Source organism: Cydia splendana, chromosome 12 (assembly GCF_910591565.1).
Source record: "Cydia splendana chromosome 12, ilCydSple1.2, whole genome shotgun sequence".
NCBI lineage: Eukaryota > Metazoa > Arthropoda > Insecta > Lepidoptera > Tortricidae > Cydia > Cydia splendana.
In genome coordinates this window covers 9,792,730-9,810,100 of record NC_085971.1, presented here as the reverse complement: position 1 = coordinate 9,810,100, position 17,371 = coordinate 9,792,730, and the positions used below count along the sequence as shown (strand labels likewise).

At 42.0% G+C, this 17,371-nt stretch overlaps 4 protein-coding genes across 4 annotated transcripts in view; 2 read left to right on the top strand and 2 right to left on the bottom strand.

The window, feature by feature from the left end:
* The window catches only part of LOC134795561 (programmed cell death protein 5), a 487,306-nt gene that overhangs the window by 416,296 nt on the left and 53,639 nt on the right, over positions 1–17,371 (bottom strand). The gene's annotated exons all lie outside the window — the stretch shown is intronic.
* On the top strand, positions 7,503–8,646 carry LOC134795441 (cyclin-dependent kinase inhibitor 1C-like). The gene is made up of 2 exons (XM_063767280.1): positions 7,503–7,697; positions 7,998–8,646. Exons 1-2 carry the CDS (start codon positions 7,680–7,682, stop codon positions 8,589–8,591), a joined length of 612 nt encoding a protein of 203 aa, XP_063623350.1. The 5' UTR covers positions 7,503–7,679; the 3' UTR covers positions 8,592–8,646.
* Positions 10,823–11,904, bottom strand: LOC134795788 (cuticle protein 16.5-like). The gene is made up of 2 exons (XM_063767724.1): positions 11,809–11,904; positions 10,823–11,392 (listed from the first exon to the last, which is right to left on the bottom strand). Exons 1-2 carry the CDS (start codon positions 11,824–11,826, stop codon positions 10,931–10,933), a joined length of 480 nt encoding a protein of 159 aa, XP_063623794.1. The 5' UTR covers positions 11,827–11,904; the 3' UTR covers positions 10,823–10,930.
* LOC134795787 (uncharacterized) lies at positions 15,124–16,093 on the top strand. The gene is made up of 2 exons (XM_063767723.1): positions 15,124–15,360; positions 15,767–16,093. Exons 1-2 carry the CDS (start codon positions 15,343–15,345, stop codon positions 16,043–16,045), a joined length of 297 nt encoding a protein of 98 aa, XP_063623793.1. The 5' UTR covers positions 15,124–15,342; the 3' UTR covers positions 16,046–16,093.

Here is a 17,371-nt window from a genome sequence, read left to right as displayed (position 1 = left end):
CCGTAGTCAACTCGAGAAGTGGTGATCGGCAGCGGCCCATTTGCTGCAAGATATGAAATTTTCTTGACAGCAGTTTGACGCGACGAGAGATGACCATAACAGCGTTTGTCTATGTTGCACCAAACCTGAGTTCCAATAGGTACTACCAGGGTTCAGCATCAGCTATGTTGGGTAATGCTCTACCATGTGCTTATCATGACGAACACGACATTATTTTGTGTTTATCCCTCTCCCTCTCCCTCTCCCTCTCCCTCTCCCTCTCCCTCTCCCTCTCCCTCTCCCTCTCCCTCTCCCTCTCCCTCTCCCTCTCCCTCTCCCTCTCCCTCTCCCTCTCCCTCTCCCTCTCCCTCTCCCTCTCCCTCTCCCTCTCCCTCTCCCTCTCCCTCTCCCTCTCCCTCTCCCTCTCCCTCTCCCTCTCCCTCTCCCTCTCCCTCTCCCTCTCCCTCTCCCTCTCCCTCTCCCTCTCCCTCTCCCTCTCCCTCTCCCTCTCCCTCTCCCTCTCCCTCTCCCTCTCCCTCTCCCTCTCCCTCTCCCTCTCCCTCTCCCTCTCCCTCTCCCTCTCCCTCTCCCTCTCCCTCTCCCTCTCCCTCTCCCTCTCCCTCTCCCTCTCCCTCTCCCTCTCCCTCTCCCTCTCCCTCTCCCTCTCCCTCTCCTCTCCCTCTCCCTCTCCCTCTCCCTCTCCCTCTCCCTCTCCCTCTCCCTCTCCCTCTCCCTCTCCCTCTCCCTCTCCCTCTCCCTCTCCCTCTCCCTCTCCCTCTCCCTCTCCCTCTCCCTCTCCCTCTCCCTCTCCCTCTCCCTCTCCCTCTCCCTCTCCCTCTCCCTCTCCCTCTCCCTCTCCCTCTCCCTCTCCCTCTCCCTCTCCCTCTCCCTCTCCCTCTCCCTCTCCCTCTCCCTCTCCCTCTCCCTCTCCCTCTCCCTCTCCCTCTCCCTCTCCCTCTCCCTCTCCCTCTCCCTCTCCCTCTCCCTCTCCCTCTCCCTCTCCCTCTCCCTCTCCCTCTCCCTCTCCCTCTCCCTCTCCCTCTCCCTCTCCCTCTCCCTCTCCCTCTCCCTCTCCCTCTCCCTCTCCCTCTCCCTCTCCCTCTCCCTCTCCCTCTCCCTCTCCCTCTCCCTCTCCCTCTCCCTCTCCCTCTCCCTCTCCCTCTCCCTCTCCCTCTCCCTCTCCCTCTCCCTCTCCCTCTCCCTCTCCCTCTCCCTCTCCCTCTCCCTCTCCCTCTCCCTCTCCCTCTCCCTCTCCCTCTCCCTCTCCCTCTCCCTCTCCCTCTCCCTCTCCCTCTCCCTCTCCCTCTCCCTCTCCCTCTCCCTCTCCCTCTCCCTCTCCCTCTCCCTCTCCCTCTCCCTCTCCCTCTCCCTCTCCCTCTCCCTCTCCCTCTCCCTCTCCCTCTCCCTCTCCCTCTCCCTCTCCCTCTCCCTCTCCCTCTCCCTCTCCCTCTCCCTCTCCCTCTCCCTCTCCCTCTCCCTCTCCCTCTCCCTCTCCCTCTCCCTCTCCCTCTCCCTCTCCCTCTCCCTCTCCCTCTCCCTCTCCCTCTCCCTCTCCCTCTCCCTCTCCCTCTCCCTCTCCCTCTCCCTCTCCCTCTCCCTCTCCCTCTCCCTCTCCCTCTCCCTCTCCCTCTCCCTCTCCCTCTCCCTCTCCCTCTCCCTCTCCCTCTCCCTCTCCCTCTCCCTCTCCCTCTCCCTCTCCCTCTCCCTCTCCCTCTCCCTCTCCCTCTCCCTCTCCCTCTCCCTCTCCCTCTCCCTCACCCCCTGCCTCTGCCTCTGCCTCTGCCTCTGCCTCTGCCTCTGCCTCTGCCTCTGCCTCTGCCTCTGCCTCTGCCTCTGCCTCTGCCTCTGCCTCTGCCTCTGCCTCTGCCTCTGCCTCTGCCTCTGCCTCTGCCTCTGCCTCTGCCTCTGCCTCTGCCTCTGCCTCTGCCTCTGCCTCTGCCTCTGCCTCTATCTCTATTTCTATTTCTACCACCACAATAATGCATAGATTGTCGAATAGTGCGTTATCTACGCCCATCTCAAACAGGTTAGATAGAGTTAGACCAAGAAAAATCTGCAGCGATTTTGAAAGCCCACGCAGTGCAAGTGTTATTCTGCCGTCATAATCCCGATAATTCACAACAAACACCGATAACGAACTCTGCGAAACATGAAGTCATAAATGTCCTGAGAAAAATGTCGTTCTGACTTTTTGACTATTTTAAGGTTAGGCTACAGGGCAAACCCTTAACCCGATCGTCTTTGTTTTAGGCTCAAATTGTAGCTGACTAAATTGTCCAGAGCCGTTTTTCTCAAATTTTTGATATCATTCTTCGTTTCCAAATTGTCGAGCACCAAAATCAAGAATTCGGAAAAAATTTAATTTTATTTTCACTATTTCGACCATAACTTTTTTTGTTTTTGACTTTCTCGAATAATTATTTTTGCACCTTACAGCTCTCGTGATTATGCGTCTTTTGAGCCTATTTTTTAATATCATATCTTCACAACTTTCCGAGATATAAGGGGATCGCACTTTTTCGTGAAATCGGACCGTATACTGGAGCGAACGAAAAGCCTAATAACTCTTATGGAGAGCCGTCTCCATAAGAGTTATTAGGCACGAGACGCTATATCAAAGCGTTCGATGCGAAGACGGAGCAGGAATCCTGTACTGAAAATTATACTGAAGATCCCTCAAGATATACATATACATAATTATATTATATTTTTTATAACTTTTACTGTCTCCTCCATGTCCAATTGTTTACGTCGAAATAAAATGATCTACAATTACCTCTGGTACCCAGTGTAAATAAATTTGTAAAAAATAAAAAAAAGTTAAATTTATACTGAACCCGTCGGTGGGCGAGTCCGACTCGCACTTGGCCGGTTTTTTTCTAAATTAACGCGTTATTAGTTATTATATATTTTAGTTCGCATTGGAGAATATCCTCGTACCAATATACGAAAACAAGAAGAGCGGATAAAATTTATTCCATCTATTGTAAAATGTTAATTCTTTGGCAAGTTCTTAGATATTTTTTTTTATATTACCTACTTCTGAACAAAAATCTCATATTTCAAACATCAAATTAATGCTTATAACAATTATCTCTGCAACTCTCAATGACTAATTGCTCTTGGGTGTATATTTTTAATTCGTAGCTGAAATATGTAGTACGCTTGCCTTGCGCCTAACGAGGAAGCTGAAGGAAGTGCAGGCGTTGCGATCCCTGCCCGTGACCGTATACCCCCCGGCTGTGCGGCGGGATATAGTATTAGGCTATATTTCTAAACGATAGGATCAATAAGATTCTAATATGATTACTCATCCGTAAAAGTAGGTTCTTTTAACAGTAACTTTAAAACGTTAAGTAATCGCTATAATAGAAAACGGAACCTTAAAAAGAACTTAGCTAGTGATTTGCACGTGCTCGCGTTATTTACATATCACTAAATAAGAGAAAAACCACACTATATTCTACTTTAATTCAGGGTTATCTCCTAAACCCAGAAGTTGACACTGACTTAGTGATCCATATACTAGTTAGGTTGTCCAGCTTTTGTGTCGTAACTGACGTGGCCCCGTTGCGTGCCCGGAGTCTAACGAATTGCACCACCGTGACGAAACGCAGCGCAAGGTGAATCTTGCAGGCTGCCGTATAAAAGCTATTGTCACCGACTTGGACACATCACATTCGCATCTTCTGTCTACCACACAGAAACAACAACAAGCGAAATGTTCAAAATTGTAAGTGCGGAAAAGAGTAGCTGACAAAAAACCTTTTTCTTTCTAAATATTTCTGATCGTTTCATGGGTACTCAGTTATTAAATTGCCCACTTGTTATATTTATTGTGATTTTAACTATTTAAATTAATATAAGAGATCAATTTTTTTTATTATCATTTCTGTCAGACATGCATCAATTATAATTAAAAGTAGCCTTTAAACCATTTAGTCCGTAGCGGCAACATACTTGCCATCATAATTAAAACAAAAACGCATCTCAACTACAAGAATTACGGTTCGAAATCGAATGACTACAAAGGAATGTCAAATGGTTAAAGAGTTAAGGCAGATTAGATACATACGTTATAATTTGATATGTACCTTATATAGTTATTTGACAAGCCGATTTTATTTAACTTTCAGGTGCTCCTCGCCACCTTCGCTCTGGCTGCTGCCAAGCCCAGCATCGCCCCCGCCGCGCTGGTGGCTCCGGCAGTAGCAGCACCCCTAGTGGCCGCGCCGGCGCCCTTCGTGACAGCGACCAGCTCTCAGTACGTCTCAAGAAATTACAATGGACTGGTTGCCGCTGCCCCTGTTGTCGCTGCTGCCGCCCCTTTGGTCGCTGCGCCCGCTCCTTTAGTCGCTGCGCCTGCTCCTGTGGTCGCTCCGGCTCCATATGCAGCTGCCCGCTTCGTGGCTCCCGCTGCTCCGGTGGTTGCCGCCCCTGCCCCATACCTTGCTCCGGCAGCCAGGATCGTAGCCCCCGCCGTGGCACCAGCCCCCGTCTTGCCCGCGTACGCTCGCTACGCTGCACCTTACGCTGCGCCATACTTCGCCCCTTCTGCTCCTTACTTCGCCCTTTAAATAATAAGAAGACTGACCATTTCTACCAAATAAATTGTATATAACATACCTTTTACGTTTTCATTTTAAAGTCCTCCCGTTAACCTTCAAATGATCGATCCCTATCAAAATGGTAACCAAGTGACTAGCCAAACACGCACGTATCGTTGTCTAAATAGTCTGTATTATAACTTATAACGAACATTTTTCATTGTTCCCACATACACAGTCAATTTAATTATTAATAGGACTAAAATAATCGCTGGACCTTGGCTATAGGTAAACAAGAATCCAAACAAAGTGATTACGTATGCATTTTAATGGAAAATTAATTTGGCTAGGCTCATACGTACCGAGGTACCAATCGGTTTATGTGGACAAAGTTTCAAGGAAGTTGGCGATTAGTCCTTGGCAATTAAATAGGTACCAACGTGTAGGCACAAACAATAAACCTCGTTACGCATCGGACCTTTCGAAGCCTTAGCAAAACAATGGAAACAATTAAAATTTGACTGACCTATTTATGTACGCCCTGTCGGCGTTGTAGCTAGAAGAAAATATAGTACCTACCAATAACGTTGCCTACTATACATTACAACAGTTATACTTTAGTTGACATTCAAGCCTATTTATCTAATAAGATTGTAGCATTGAATAAATTATATTTAAGTATCTCGAGTACTCGTACGTACTCGAGATGAGTACGGCTACAGTTTTATTACCTTCTAAAAATATTTACTTCGATTTTCACAGACAAAGTCAACTCTGAAAATAAACTCTTAAGTATAATAAACTTACCGAACCTTAAATAGGTACTTGTCTAGGAGCAGATAAGCGCCATTGTATTCAGATTAGGAAAGGTCCCTGAAATACGAGAGGGTACTGGGGTAAAGTAGGTACTTAAGTAGGCATTCATTTTCTTAGGTAGAATAGAATATAGAATATTTTTATTGACAAAAGAAAACGATCTTACAGACACATGAACACAGGTGGTTCCCAAACTAGGCTATGCCTGTGACTTGGGCTCCTAGAAAGCAATTGACATTAGAATATTTTACAGAAAATATAACCGACATTTAAATAACTAAGAATTAGTATAAAGTATTGCCGTATACCTACCTACTTCAATATTGTTAACCCATATACTCGTAATAATAATGAATTACAGTCTCCCTAGACGAGACTGGTGCAAACTGAACAGACTCCGTACTGGCCACGGTCGATGCGCCTATTACAAACACCGCTGTGGGTGGGTGGACTCCCCGGCCTGCGGCTGCGGTGCGGAAGCCCAAACCATCCAGCATATAATCCAAGACTGCCCTATAACGCGCTATGTCGCCGGTCCTCCCGAAGACGAAGAAGAAGAAAGTGGCTGAATGGTCTTAGTGTAGACATCTGATTGTACATATTTGTTTCTATTTTTAAAATATGTTTGCCATACGATTAAATAAATAAATAAATTACAGTCTTGGATTCGAAGCTTAAGACAGGCTATCATTCTTTCTTGAATACCATGGATATTTCGTTAGGTGACAACCAATACTGACTAATTGCAAAAAAGCTAGTTGCCAAAAAGCTCCAACAAAAGTCAACCTTGTTTTATTGTTAGTACGTCTATGGCTGTAAACTTGTTGTAGTAATTAAGTTCTGGTTGTCACCTGACGATTTGTTTATGAGTTATGCAGCTAATTGGAGCTTTTCTATATTTTTAACGTCATCTGTGGTAGTATTGATCGTTAATTCAGTACCGAAGTGAAGATTAATCAGAAACTACCTACGAGTGATTACTTGAAATGTAGTGCAGTGGAACACACAAGTGAACCATTTCTCCAGCTCGAGTACTTCGTTCTGAATGCCGCTTGAATATCAAATAGACAGACAGCGTCACATGGTAATACTTTTAATACGGTTGAAACTCTATTTCAAATAATAAAAGGTTCCTATTCGTAGCTGCATAGCTTAGATGTCTGAAGTGGATACAGTTTTATTAGAACTTCATTAGGATTCAATTCGTACACGATTATGGGTATACTACGCATTAAATTCCATATTGAGGGCGTGATTTGTCCGTGGACTCGTTGTGTGATACCTATTGTTCAATATTTACCCATAAAAGTATATAGGTCAAGACGACTGTGTGCCAATTTCGCTGTCATAGAGACCTAGATTAAAATAACGGGATGGCTACTAAGTATAGTAGTATATACCACAAGTTCTGATATTTTCATCTGCAGAACTGGATAAAAATGTTTTTTTTTTTCAAAATCTTTGAGATACCACCATAAACGCCACGTCTATTTAACGACATTCAACTGCAAGGAAGACACGTGACAAATCGATACCTAAGGTAAAATTTTTGACTATGCTTTTAACCAATATGCAAATAAATTAATAGTTTTTTCATGAGTATCTAACTTAATATTTGACAATGACGTATCACATAACATCTCCGGCTGAAACATACTTACCAATTGAGAGACACGCGTACCTACTTAGTTATTATCTACTTATGACAGTTATGAAATACGAGAGCTTCTAAAGTCAACAAGCGTTTAACTGAATGGCACATGGACTTTTTTTTAATGCTATTCATACGTTATTACTCACATTGCATCTCACTCGCCCATATACAGGCGAGTGAAGTCAAAAAGAGATCACATTGACATCAACAATGTGTAAGTTCTAATCAGCGTCTAGCTTTGGTAGATGATAATGAAAATTATAATGGATATTACTTATCACCCAATTCACACAATCGGTACATACCTAATGAATTACAGCTTGATCTTATGATAGAGATGTAGTTAACCGATACATTGATGCGCCTGTGGATTCATGCAAATTAGAACTACTTAGTATAGTTGACTCATACAAGCGAAGCCTGATTACCAAACACCCCCTACACCTCCTTCGAGTTATATAACAACCCTATCAATGGGCAACAAGACACATTCGGTAATCGATGGCGCCCATGTTGGTATCTAATTGAGCATGCGCATGTCCTGCCATAGGAAAGTGAAAACGAACATGACCAGCGAAGACGTAATACTTGCAACAGTATAAACTATATAACGACATGTGACACATTCATCAACACACACCTAGGTTGTTCCTCGACTCATCAAGTCGTGTCAAAGATACACCATGTCGGCCCTTAGATTCGTAAGTACCTAATCACTTTTGAACCCCATTTCTTGACGTTTGTAGTCATGACCTGGGGATGGAAAGAGGAATAAGGATCATGCTGCACATCGTTAAGATAGAAAAGGATAAGCAGCGAACGGTGAAACCCCTTGAAGTTGCTAGCATCTCTAGACTAGGCATTGACAGCTTTCCGTACAGCCTTTGATTGCCCTAGTTATAAAAATAACTGTACCAGAATTTAACAAACCTTTGTTTTTTCCTTAATCCTAAAATGTCTAACATGTCAATATTTAATAAATTTCCTCATTTTTATTTCAGATCATTTCCTTAGCCGCCATCATAGCTAGCTGCAGTGCTAGCATAGGCCACGCTCACATAGTACCAGCAGTCAGATCCTTCCCCATCGTTAGATACGCTCCGTTCTACAACTTCCCACACGGCATCAGATCCATCCACGCCGTAGCACCTGCCCCGCTAGCCGCTGTTGCGCCAGCACCTGTACTGCCAGCGCCGCTGCCTGCTCCAGTGTTTCCGGCGCCTGTACCAGCCCCAGTATTACCAGCGCCAGCACCGTTCTTCGCGCCTGCTGTACCAAGATTAGCGCCTGCGGTTCCAGCGTTCCCGGCTCCTGTATTTGCGCGAGCTCTACCAGTGCCCGCGCCTGTTCCTTATGCGCCCATTGTGAGGCCAGCTTATGCGCCAGCTTATGCGCCAGCTCCCGTATTTGCGCCTGCCCCAGTAGCACCAGCTCCTGTGTTTGCACCTGCTCCTGCTCCAGTATTAGCCCCGGCTCCAGCGCCAGTCTTTGCGCCAGCGCCTATTCCTGTGGCAAGAGCAGTACCCCACCTGCACCTGTACAACAGGTTCCTCGCGCCAGCTCCACTGGCGCCGGCACCTGTCGCGTGGAAATGAATCTAGTCTGACAATAGTATTAATATTAAAATTAAATTTATTTTTTACTTTAGTAGGTTTTGTACTGGAGTCAAGACTGTTTTTTGTAAAAAAAAATGAAAATACACAGTTAAAAAAACATGTGATTTAATTGTACCATTACCCGTATAGTATTGTACTTACTCCCAATCCGCATTGGGCTAGCGTGGGGACTATAGCCCAAGCCCTCTCGCGTATGAGAGGAGGCCTGTGCCCAGCAGTGGGACGTATATAGGCTGAGATGATGATGATGATGATGATTGTACTTACTTAACAATAGTTCCAAATAAAATAAAAATAGCCAAGTGCGAAAGCCAAGTAAGAAAGTACCTAAGAAGTAATCCAACTCAATGATACTTTAGGTAGGTAGGTATACCACGAGTCCACGACAGTAGTATAAGAGTACGGGCCGCCTGATTGTTAGCAGAAATCTAATGTTAGCAACTCGAGAGGTGTCACTTGCGCTTTGCTAATACATACTTTATAAATGTAATTAAATTAGGTTTTTAAATTAATTGAACCAATTATTTTGCAAATACTGGTTATAAATCAGAACTAAACAAAAATGGAACATCGTCACACATGTTTTTACAAGCTTTTATTTAATTTGTTACAAGCTATTATTTAACTTCCCCTATTGTGTTTGTTGGTTTGTTAGTTATTGTGGGTCAAATCTTAGAAGCTAAATTTGACCCGATTTCCGATTATGCTGAAAATTTGAATACGTAGGTAAGTCGGGTGACAATGCAATATCAATGCTGGTACCATCGAGCTGATCTGATGATGGAGACAAGAGGTAGCCATAGGAACTCTGTGATGAACAACGCAACCTACCTACTTGTGTTTGGTGTTTTAAGAATTGTCTTAATGAGTGTTAGTTGCCTGTGGTAAGAAAAATACGGTCAGCCATAAAAGCTTGTACCAATAATGAAATTTTTGCGAAAAAATCATTAACATCGCGATTATTATTATTATTTATTATGTCCCTGACTATACCTATATAATTGTAAAAAAACCGGGCAAGTGCGAGTCGGACTCGCGCACGAAGGGTTCCGTGCCATAATGCAAAAAACGGAAAAAAAAAAACGGTCACCCATCCAAGTACTGACCCCGCCCGACGTTGCTTAACTTCGGTCAAAAATCACGTTTGTTGTATGGGAGCCCCACTTAAATCTTTATTTTATTCTGTTATTAGTATTTGTTGTTATAGCGGCAACAGAAATACATCATCTGTGAAAATTTCAACTGACAGACGGACGGACGGACGGACGGACAGCGGAGTCTTAGTAATAGGGTCCCGTTTTACCCTTTGGGTACGGAACCCTAAAAATATCTAAAACATTAGGTACCTACTCGTAATTAATGACTTTATTTGTTAATTTGAACACGTACTGCAATGTTGGTCTAGCTAGAACCTTCATCTCCTGTTGCTCAGGGCACACTCCTGTACCGAAACAAATGCATACTACGGTATAGTTATCAAAATATAGATGATACTTTAAATACTTCGTAGTCAAATAGACTCCGATTTACTCTTCAGGCTGTCGGAAAGTTCCCAGTGCTGTACTTATTCTGATGAGTGCCAAAGATTATTAGGTAAAAATCTTGAATGAGAAATTGATTTATGAATTAGATTTTAAAGTCAGGCTCCGATCAGCATATAGATAAAACAGATTCCCAGTGGTACGAAGAAAAAGTTGTTGAGGTGGAAAGTAGACAATTATGTAACCTCTCGTGTGTCTAGACAATGTTGAATTGAGACTATTTTATTCATACGCCCTTTCATAATACTTAAGTAGGTACGTTATTGACTGGCAGATTTTACCGACGTGTTAGTAGTCTAATGTTTTTTCTTATTTTATTATTTTTCTTATTCTCAGGATTCAAAGGTTAAACAAAAGTAAAAATATGAGAAATACTTTAGGAAAGTACTTATCAAGTTATACGAAAAGAAATCTAAAAAAAATTATATGTACATACGAGTAGGTACCTACTCAATTAACTAATAGTTAATAACATATACATAGGTATACCTACCTACCCATGAAACTCATAAAAGCGTGTTCAATTACCCAATTACTCACGAATGTTTTATATTTTTACCTAAATTGAATTCTGTTTATAAAATTAAAAAAAAACGTAGATTTGACAATATTTTTTTTTTTATTACATATATTTTAAAATAAAATATAGTCTACTAGGAGAGTTGTAAGAGGCACTTGTTTTTGACGCAAATAATTTAATTATTAATTATCTGTTGACGTCAATAACCAGTGAATCTTTATCTATATTATAGGAAGGTCAGTCGTGTTTTCTTAAATCTATCGCACAAACGCCGGGGCAACACCGAGGGGAGCTCGGACTATAGGTGCCGCGGGGGCATAAGGGAAGGGGGCGGCAGCGTAGGCGGCGGGGGCAGCATACGCAGCGGGTGCAGCATACGCAGCGGGAGCAGCATACGCAGCGGGGGCAGCATACGCAGCGGGGGCAGCATACGCAGCGGGGCCGGCATACGCAGCGGGTGCTGCTAATGGCGCCGCAGCGTAAGCAGCCGGTGCTGCGTACGCAGCATACGGGGCAGGTCCAGCGAAGTACGGAGCGGCAAACGGGCTAGCCACCAGCGGGCTCAAGGCCCTGTTGACCACGCTGACTTGCGACGCATATGGAGGGATATTTTGGGGAATAGTTTGAGCGTAGCCCACGTGAGCTGGTGCGACCAGGGGAGCAGCCACGGCGACGCTGCATTCAGCTCCGACGGCGAAGGCCGCGGCGATGAGTATGATCTGAAGCAAAAAAAATATACATATATATACCTACATAAGATTTTATGATTGATCTGTTCATCAACTTGACCTACATAGGTATTTTATAACATAACAGCTAACACAAAAATACCTATACATATGTTTGCTTACCAGTATATTATTGTAGTAGTTGTATGTAGCTGACTACGAGTAGGTACTACGACTATAAGGTAGGTTTTTTAAGGTCCCCGATGTACTATTTAATAAATTAAAAATATATATAAGTAGCAAGATACCTTTTCCATATTCATTCATTAGCAATGTTGCTTAACGGCAAAAAAACTAGGCATCAGTTATGTACTTCAGTTGGTTCCAAATTCACGATTTCCTTTAATAATATCATTTATCTTATCACTAAAGTTAGTAATCAAAAACGTTTAACAGGTAGTACTTACAGATTTTAAAGAAAACATTTTGCTTGTTTGACAGAGGACCTTCCTTGGCGAAAAGAAGATGTGATGTGCGATTTGCAAAGAAAAAGTCAAGCCTTATATACGTCGTATATTGTGATTCAGATAACGTGCTGGTAAATAAACATTTGTTTGACGGATTGCGGCCGGCCATTTGGGATTCATGTGCACGTGCGGTGAAATGGAGCACATTGGGAAATTGTCTGCACCGAGAAACACCTTACCTACTGTTTTTTGCAATAACTAAATGGTATTCAATGGATTGAGGGCTTGGGAACTCAGTGAAATTGGGTAGGTATAATATTTGCAGAGAAAATGTACAAAAAATGTGTACAAAAAAGATATTGTGAAACCCCGATGATACCTTTGTTAAAAATGAACTTTGATTTATTAACTGTTCATGATGATTTCCATGATAACTATCCTGTCTTTCCTTGGGACTCAAACTAGTTAACTCAGTAATAAAATTGATTTCATCTAAATCGGTTCAGAGGTTTAAGCGTCAAGAGGTAACATAAAGACAGAGCTACTTTCGGATTTATAATAATATTAATATTATTCATATAGTAAAAAAAATAAGAATACTAAGGTGTTATTGGTTGATATATGGTTGATATTATACATTTTTGACGTTTGAGGCTAAATGTACGTTTAGTGCTCCCTACAAAGATTCGTTCGCGGAGAACTTATGGGAACACTTCGGTCTCGGAAATCAGACAAATGTGTTTTTTCTTATTGATACTTGCTTCGAGCAACACCGGCTTCCGACACATCGGAAGGGAGGGGCCCAAGCGATATCTCACCGTACAAATCTTTCTGCCATTTTTCGCGGGGGGAAAGGTGCACACAGTCGCACTTCTCACACACTTAGATACAAAATCCAATCTGTAATGACGACACAAATACATAGAAAATGACACACGTCAAAGACAAATCTTGCAAACCTCGATCTCTTTTTGTGTACGGACGAGTGACAAGTGTCACAACACGCACACTAACACATTTTCGTTGAAGTATGTTATTGTATTCTGAGAGATGAGAAGTCGGATTTGTCGCTCGACCGATCCGCAATTTGTACTGAGCGAGCAAAATCGATAAATCCAACAATTACATGAGACTAAAATATAATAATTGTGTTTGACTGTAATTAAAAGTATGATATGTAAAAAAAAATATTACATGTGAAATGTAACACTTTCTTTTTGTAAATTTGATGTCCCCGACCTCTTTTTATAACAAAAAACCGAGCAAACAGGCATTTTTGTGCAGCAGTGTTCACGCGCGCGTCTGGACTCGGTCTAGTGAAAAATCCAAGTGCAACTAGTTTTATTACCCGCGCTAGATTAGATTGACGCGCTAATCTTGTACCTCGGCAGAGGGGAAATAGTGCGAATGCCGCCTCCCTTCCGTGTTGCTCGAAGGATACTTGAGTTGAGTAATAGTCACTAAATAAATAAGTAAGGCAGACAACATCCATAGATAAGGATCGTACCACGATCGTAAAAAAACAAGATGCTGGCCATTTAGTAATACAAACATGTCTACAAATATCATGCTTAATAGACCAGTAGGCGTATGATGAATGTTGTAATACCTACACGTGACAAAGAAATCATTACTTTTTAACACACGGCGAATGAAAGAGACAGATATCATAATCATACTGTGTATAGACAAATTTACAAATACATTTTAATTTACAAATCAGTCAAGAATTATGTTATAGGTTATAGAGCAGTTATAATGCTTTCTCGGTAAGAAAAACTTTTAGCTTGCCTTCTCATAAAATCTTCTTCTTCTAAGTCGGTCCCTCACTGCTGAGGATTGTGACTCCGCTTACTAATTTTCCCTATGGCAGCTCTTCACTTCTCCCTGTCGGTTGCTGTGTGGAAACCGTTGCTTAGTAACATCAGTCCATCTGGGCGGATATTTGATCACACCATCTCGTTGGACTTGGTCCTCTAGGCCGTATGACGTCCACCTTTCGCATGGCCCTCAATCTTATACAGCGAGTTCAAGGTCGATCTGTTTTTCTTTTTCGAACAAAACGGTCTCCTTTCATAAAAAAGATCCCGAAAATGCGGTATGTGAAAATTTTGCAGGTTTTTTGTGTTACTTAAAGTACTCTAACCAACCAACTTATTGGTATTAAGTATGGAGCAACTTGTCACCCCCTCCAACGACATTATTTCAGCAGTTTGGAAAAAAATCGCTGGAAATTTATTCCCTAACGAAGTAACCTTAACTGGCCACCTCACGACCCAGATTTATCCCCAATCGAATTTTCTCATCGAGGATATCTTAAAAGGAAAACTTTTTTTAGTAGTCTAAGCGCCATCGATGACTTAAAAAAATATAAATGAGGAAGTAAGGAAATATTTTTTCACATCACCTAATCAGAAAATGGATTTTTCTTCCCTGCTAGGAGGGATCAAAGTGGCACTTTTCTGTTCAAGGACATTTCATTGCTAGTATAAAATATTAATATAATTAACTATGAACATCGTATGTACAGCCTGGCAAAAAAGAGTAGAAATTAAAAAGTGGCAACACTGTAGTGTCAACACTGAGATTTTTTTATTTTCCTCATAGTTGATGTGAAAAGCAGTATGTGTCACACGGTATCAAAATTATTTCGTCTTGGGCGTTAACTCTTGAATCCCTCATTACGCTCAGGATTCAATGTACGCCCTGGACGGAAATATATCATTTTGATCCCTTGTAACACAAACTACTATAGATTCAGGTTGCAAGAGGGCCAAGAAAAAAGGGTTTAATTTTAGATATTTTTTTTTAAACAAATCCCGATTTGTCTACTTTCATTACAAAAAAAAAACGTGATTTTCCTGTTCAAGTGGTTTGTTATTCAAAATGACATAATATTATTTATGTTAACTGACTTATGGTCCAAATTGGATATGGTTTAAATATTGTTTCTTCGTAGTTGTTATCCTTCCGTAAGTTAGATAAGTAATAATAATAGGTACCTTGTATCCTAGTGTGCATTAGACAGAGACAAGTGGCGGGAAAGAGGGGAGGCCTTTGCCCAGCAGTGCTGTCGCACTAATAGGCAAAGTTAAAAAAACCTTGTATCCTTTAGGGTTTAGGGTGATGAAAATGTTTACGTTGGTATCGCTCCCTAGGAAAAAGAGTTTCAGAAGAGAAGAGAGCACGGCAAATACTGAAATAAAAAAGTACACGAATTTTGACTTTAAGTGCCATTGACCACTACTTCCAAGTATTTTTTTTTTCACTTGCCGTTACGTAAGTTGCAGTGAAATTGGTGTGCACAAAGTCGAAATTAGAATGCAGCCGTCGTTATAGAAGTCTGGGTCAGCCACTGTGGCGGTTAGCCAGCGATGTCCTGATGCGTATTATTAACGCACGCATGCGGCGTCCGTATTGTTGCTCAACTAAATCACATTTCGTATAAAACGTGACGATGCCCTGGAGACGACACAGTCCACCGACTCCTCCTTTAGCGTCCGAACTTGTGAGCAGTCACACAAACTAAGCAAAATGATCGCCAAATTCGTTGTAAGTTTATTTGCCTGATCAAACTTGTTTTCTCTAAAGGCTCCTCTTCACGTTGGGCCAACGCCAACGCCAACGAGGGACGCATTTATGCGTTAGAGGGAGCAAGTGATATTGCTATCTCATTCTACCGCATGGCTGCGTCCCTCGTTAGCGTTGGCGTTGGCCCAACGTGAAGAGGAGCCATAAGGACATTAGGTACCAACTCCGTAGCTATATATCATAATTATTATTGTACTGTCTAAGTGTCTATTACCTACTCACATTTTTATCCTTCTTAATTTAACCAACGGAATTATTTGCAAAGATATTCGAAATTCGAAATACCTTCCCAAGCGGACTCGGGTCAGCAAGAAGAACATGGGCAGATTATAAAGAAATACGACAATAAGATCCAACTTGTTTACAGATCGTCTTCGCCCTAGCTCTTGGCGCCGCCAGCGCCAGTGTGCTGCCCCTAGCCGCGGCCCCAGCTGCGCTCGTGGCCCCTGCAGCGTACGCCGTGGCCCCCTACGCCAGCTCCTACTCCGCGCACTCCGTCAACCATGCGGTAGCCACCCCCGTGGTTGCCCCCGCCCCGCTGGTGGCCGCCGCTGCTCCGGTTGTCTCTTCTCCTTACGTTGCCGCTCCCGCCTTTGCCCCATCCCCGTACTTATCCAGATACGTAGCCTCTCCTTACTTCCTTTAAACGAATTTGGTGATATCATTGCCTTAGTGACTTGCTCAATATAATATTATGTACTTAAATGTATATTTTGGTTAAATAAATATCAAATAATTGTGATAAAAATATACATATGTTTTTTATTTTTTATTTTCAACAATTTAGTTTGACCGCAAAAATGATCCTGTTAACGTTAACTGAAACCATAGAGAAATAAATGAGCTTACTTATTGATTTCTCTATGCTAAAATATAACATTAGATTAGATTAGATGATTTAATTCATGCAAGACAATTACATAATAAAAATAATAACAATACTAATGAAATAAAATTATAGCTCCTATAAGGATCCAATTATATTGGAGAGTAAACATCACGTGTCCCATATACCCACAAACATTATTAATACAGTAATTAACAGCATGTTATGTATAATTGAGCGGTTTTCCGGTAATAAGATCACTAAACACTAAGTCATAAAACTTTACGGGACTGATTTCGTTTAATTATGTTTAATCCCTTTCTTACAAATACATAAGTCAAAATGACAGATAAGGACAAACGATTATTAGCTAATTGAGGTTTGTAGAGCGTTTGTGAATAAGGGAGGAAGTAAATGCTAAGGAGCGAACATAACTACGCAATGTTACATTAATTAGGAAACGCGATGTGACATTTTAGCGGTATTAACATAAATTTAGCACGTGTATAATCTGTTCAAAGAGATCCAAAATATGATCATAAAGCCCTTATTACAAATTAAAGTTTAATGGTAGTTAATTAATCCTCTATGTTGATATAAGAAAGTAGAAAAAGACATCAACGCGTAATCTTGTAAAAGTAAATCTTATCATAAACCGCCTCATGGGCATTATACATAACGAAACCTTTATATTCCACATTCTTCTTCTTCTTCTTCTTCTTCCGGCCTTATCCCACTTTTTATATTCCACATTGTTTTTGGAAAAGCAAACCATCTTAACTAATCATTTCTATTCAATCTAACACCACACCAATTACGCGTGAGTACGTAACGTGCCCGGTAAATAATGTGCATAGTCACCTAGATATGAAATGATAAGTCATGTGGCCATGTGACACAAGAACAGTGTCATTGAGAACGCCCTGCCCTCCTTTGGTGTCACCTGCGTCCGCTCCGCTTCTACCAACTACTAGCAATTTTCATCTATGGATAAATATAAATTTTAGCTCACACAACAACTAACAACTAAATGCGTACGTTGCGAGGCATGAAACCTCTTGATCCATGTTAGTAATTAGTAGGTACTTAATAAGTAAACATTAGCCCAAAAATATGTAACAAAATAGGATAACCGAATCCAAAAGA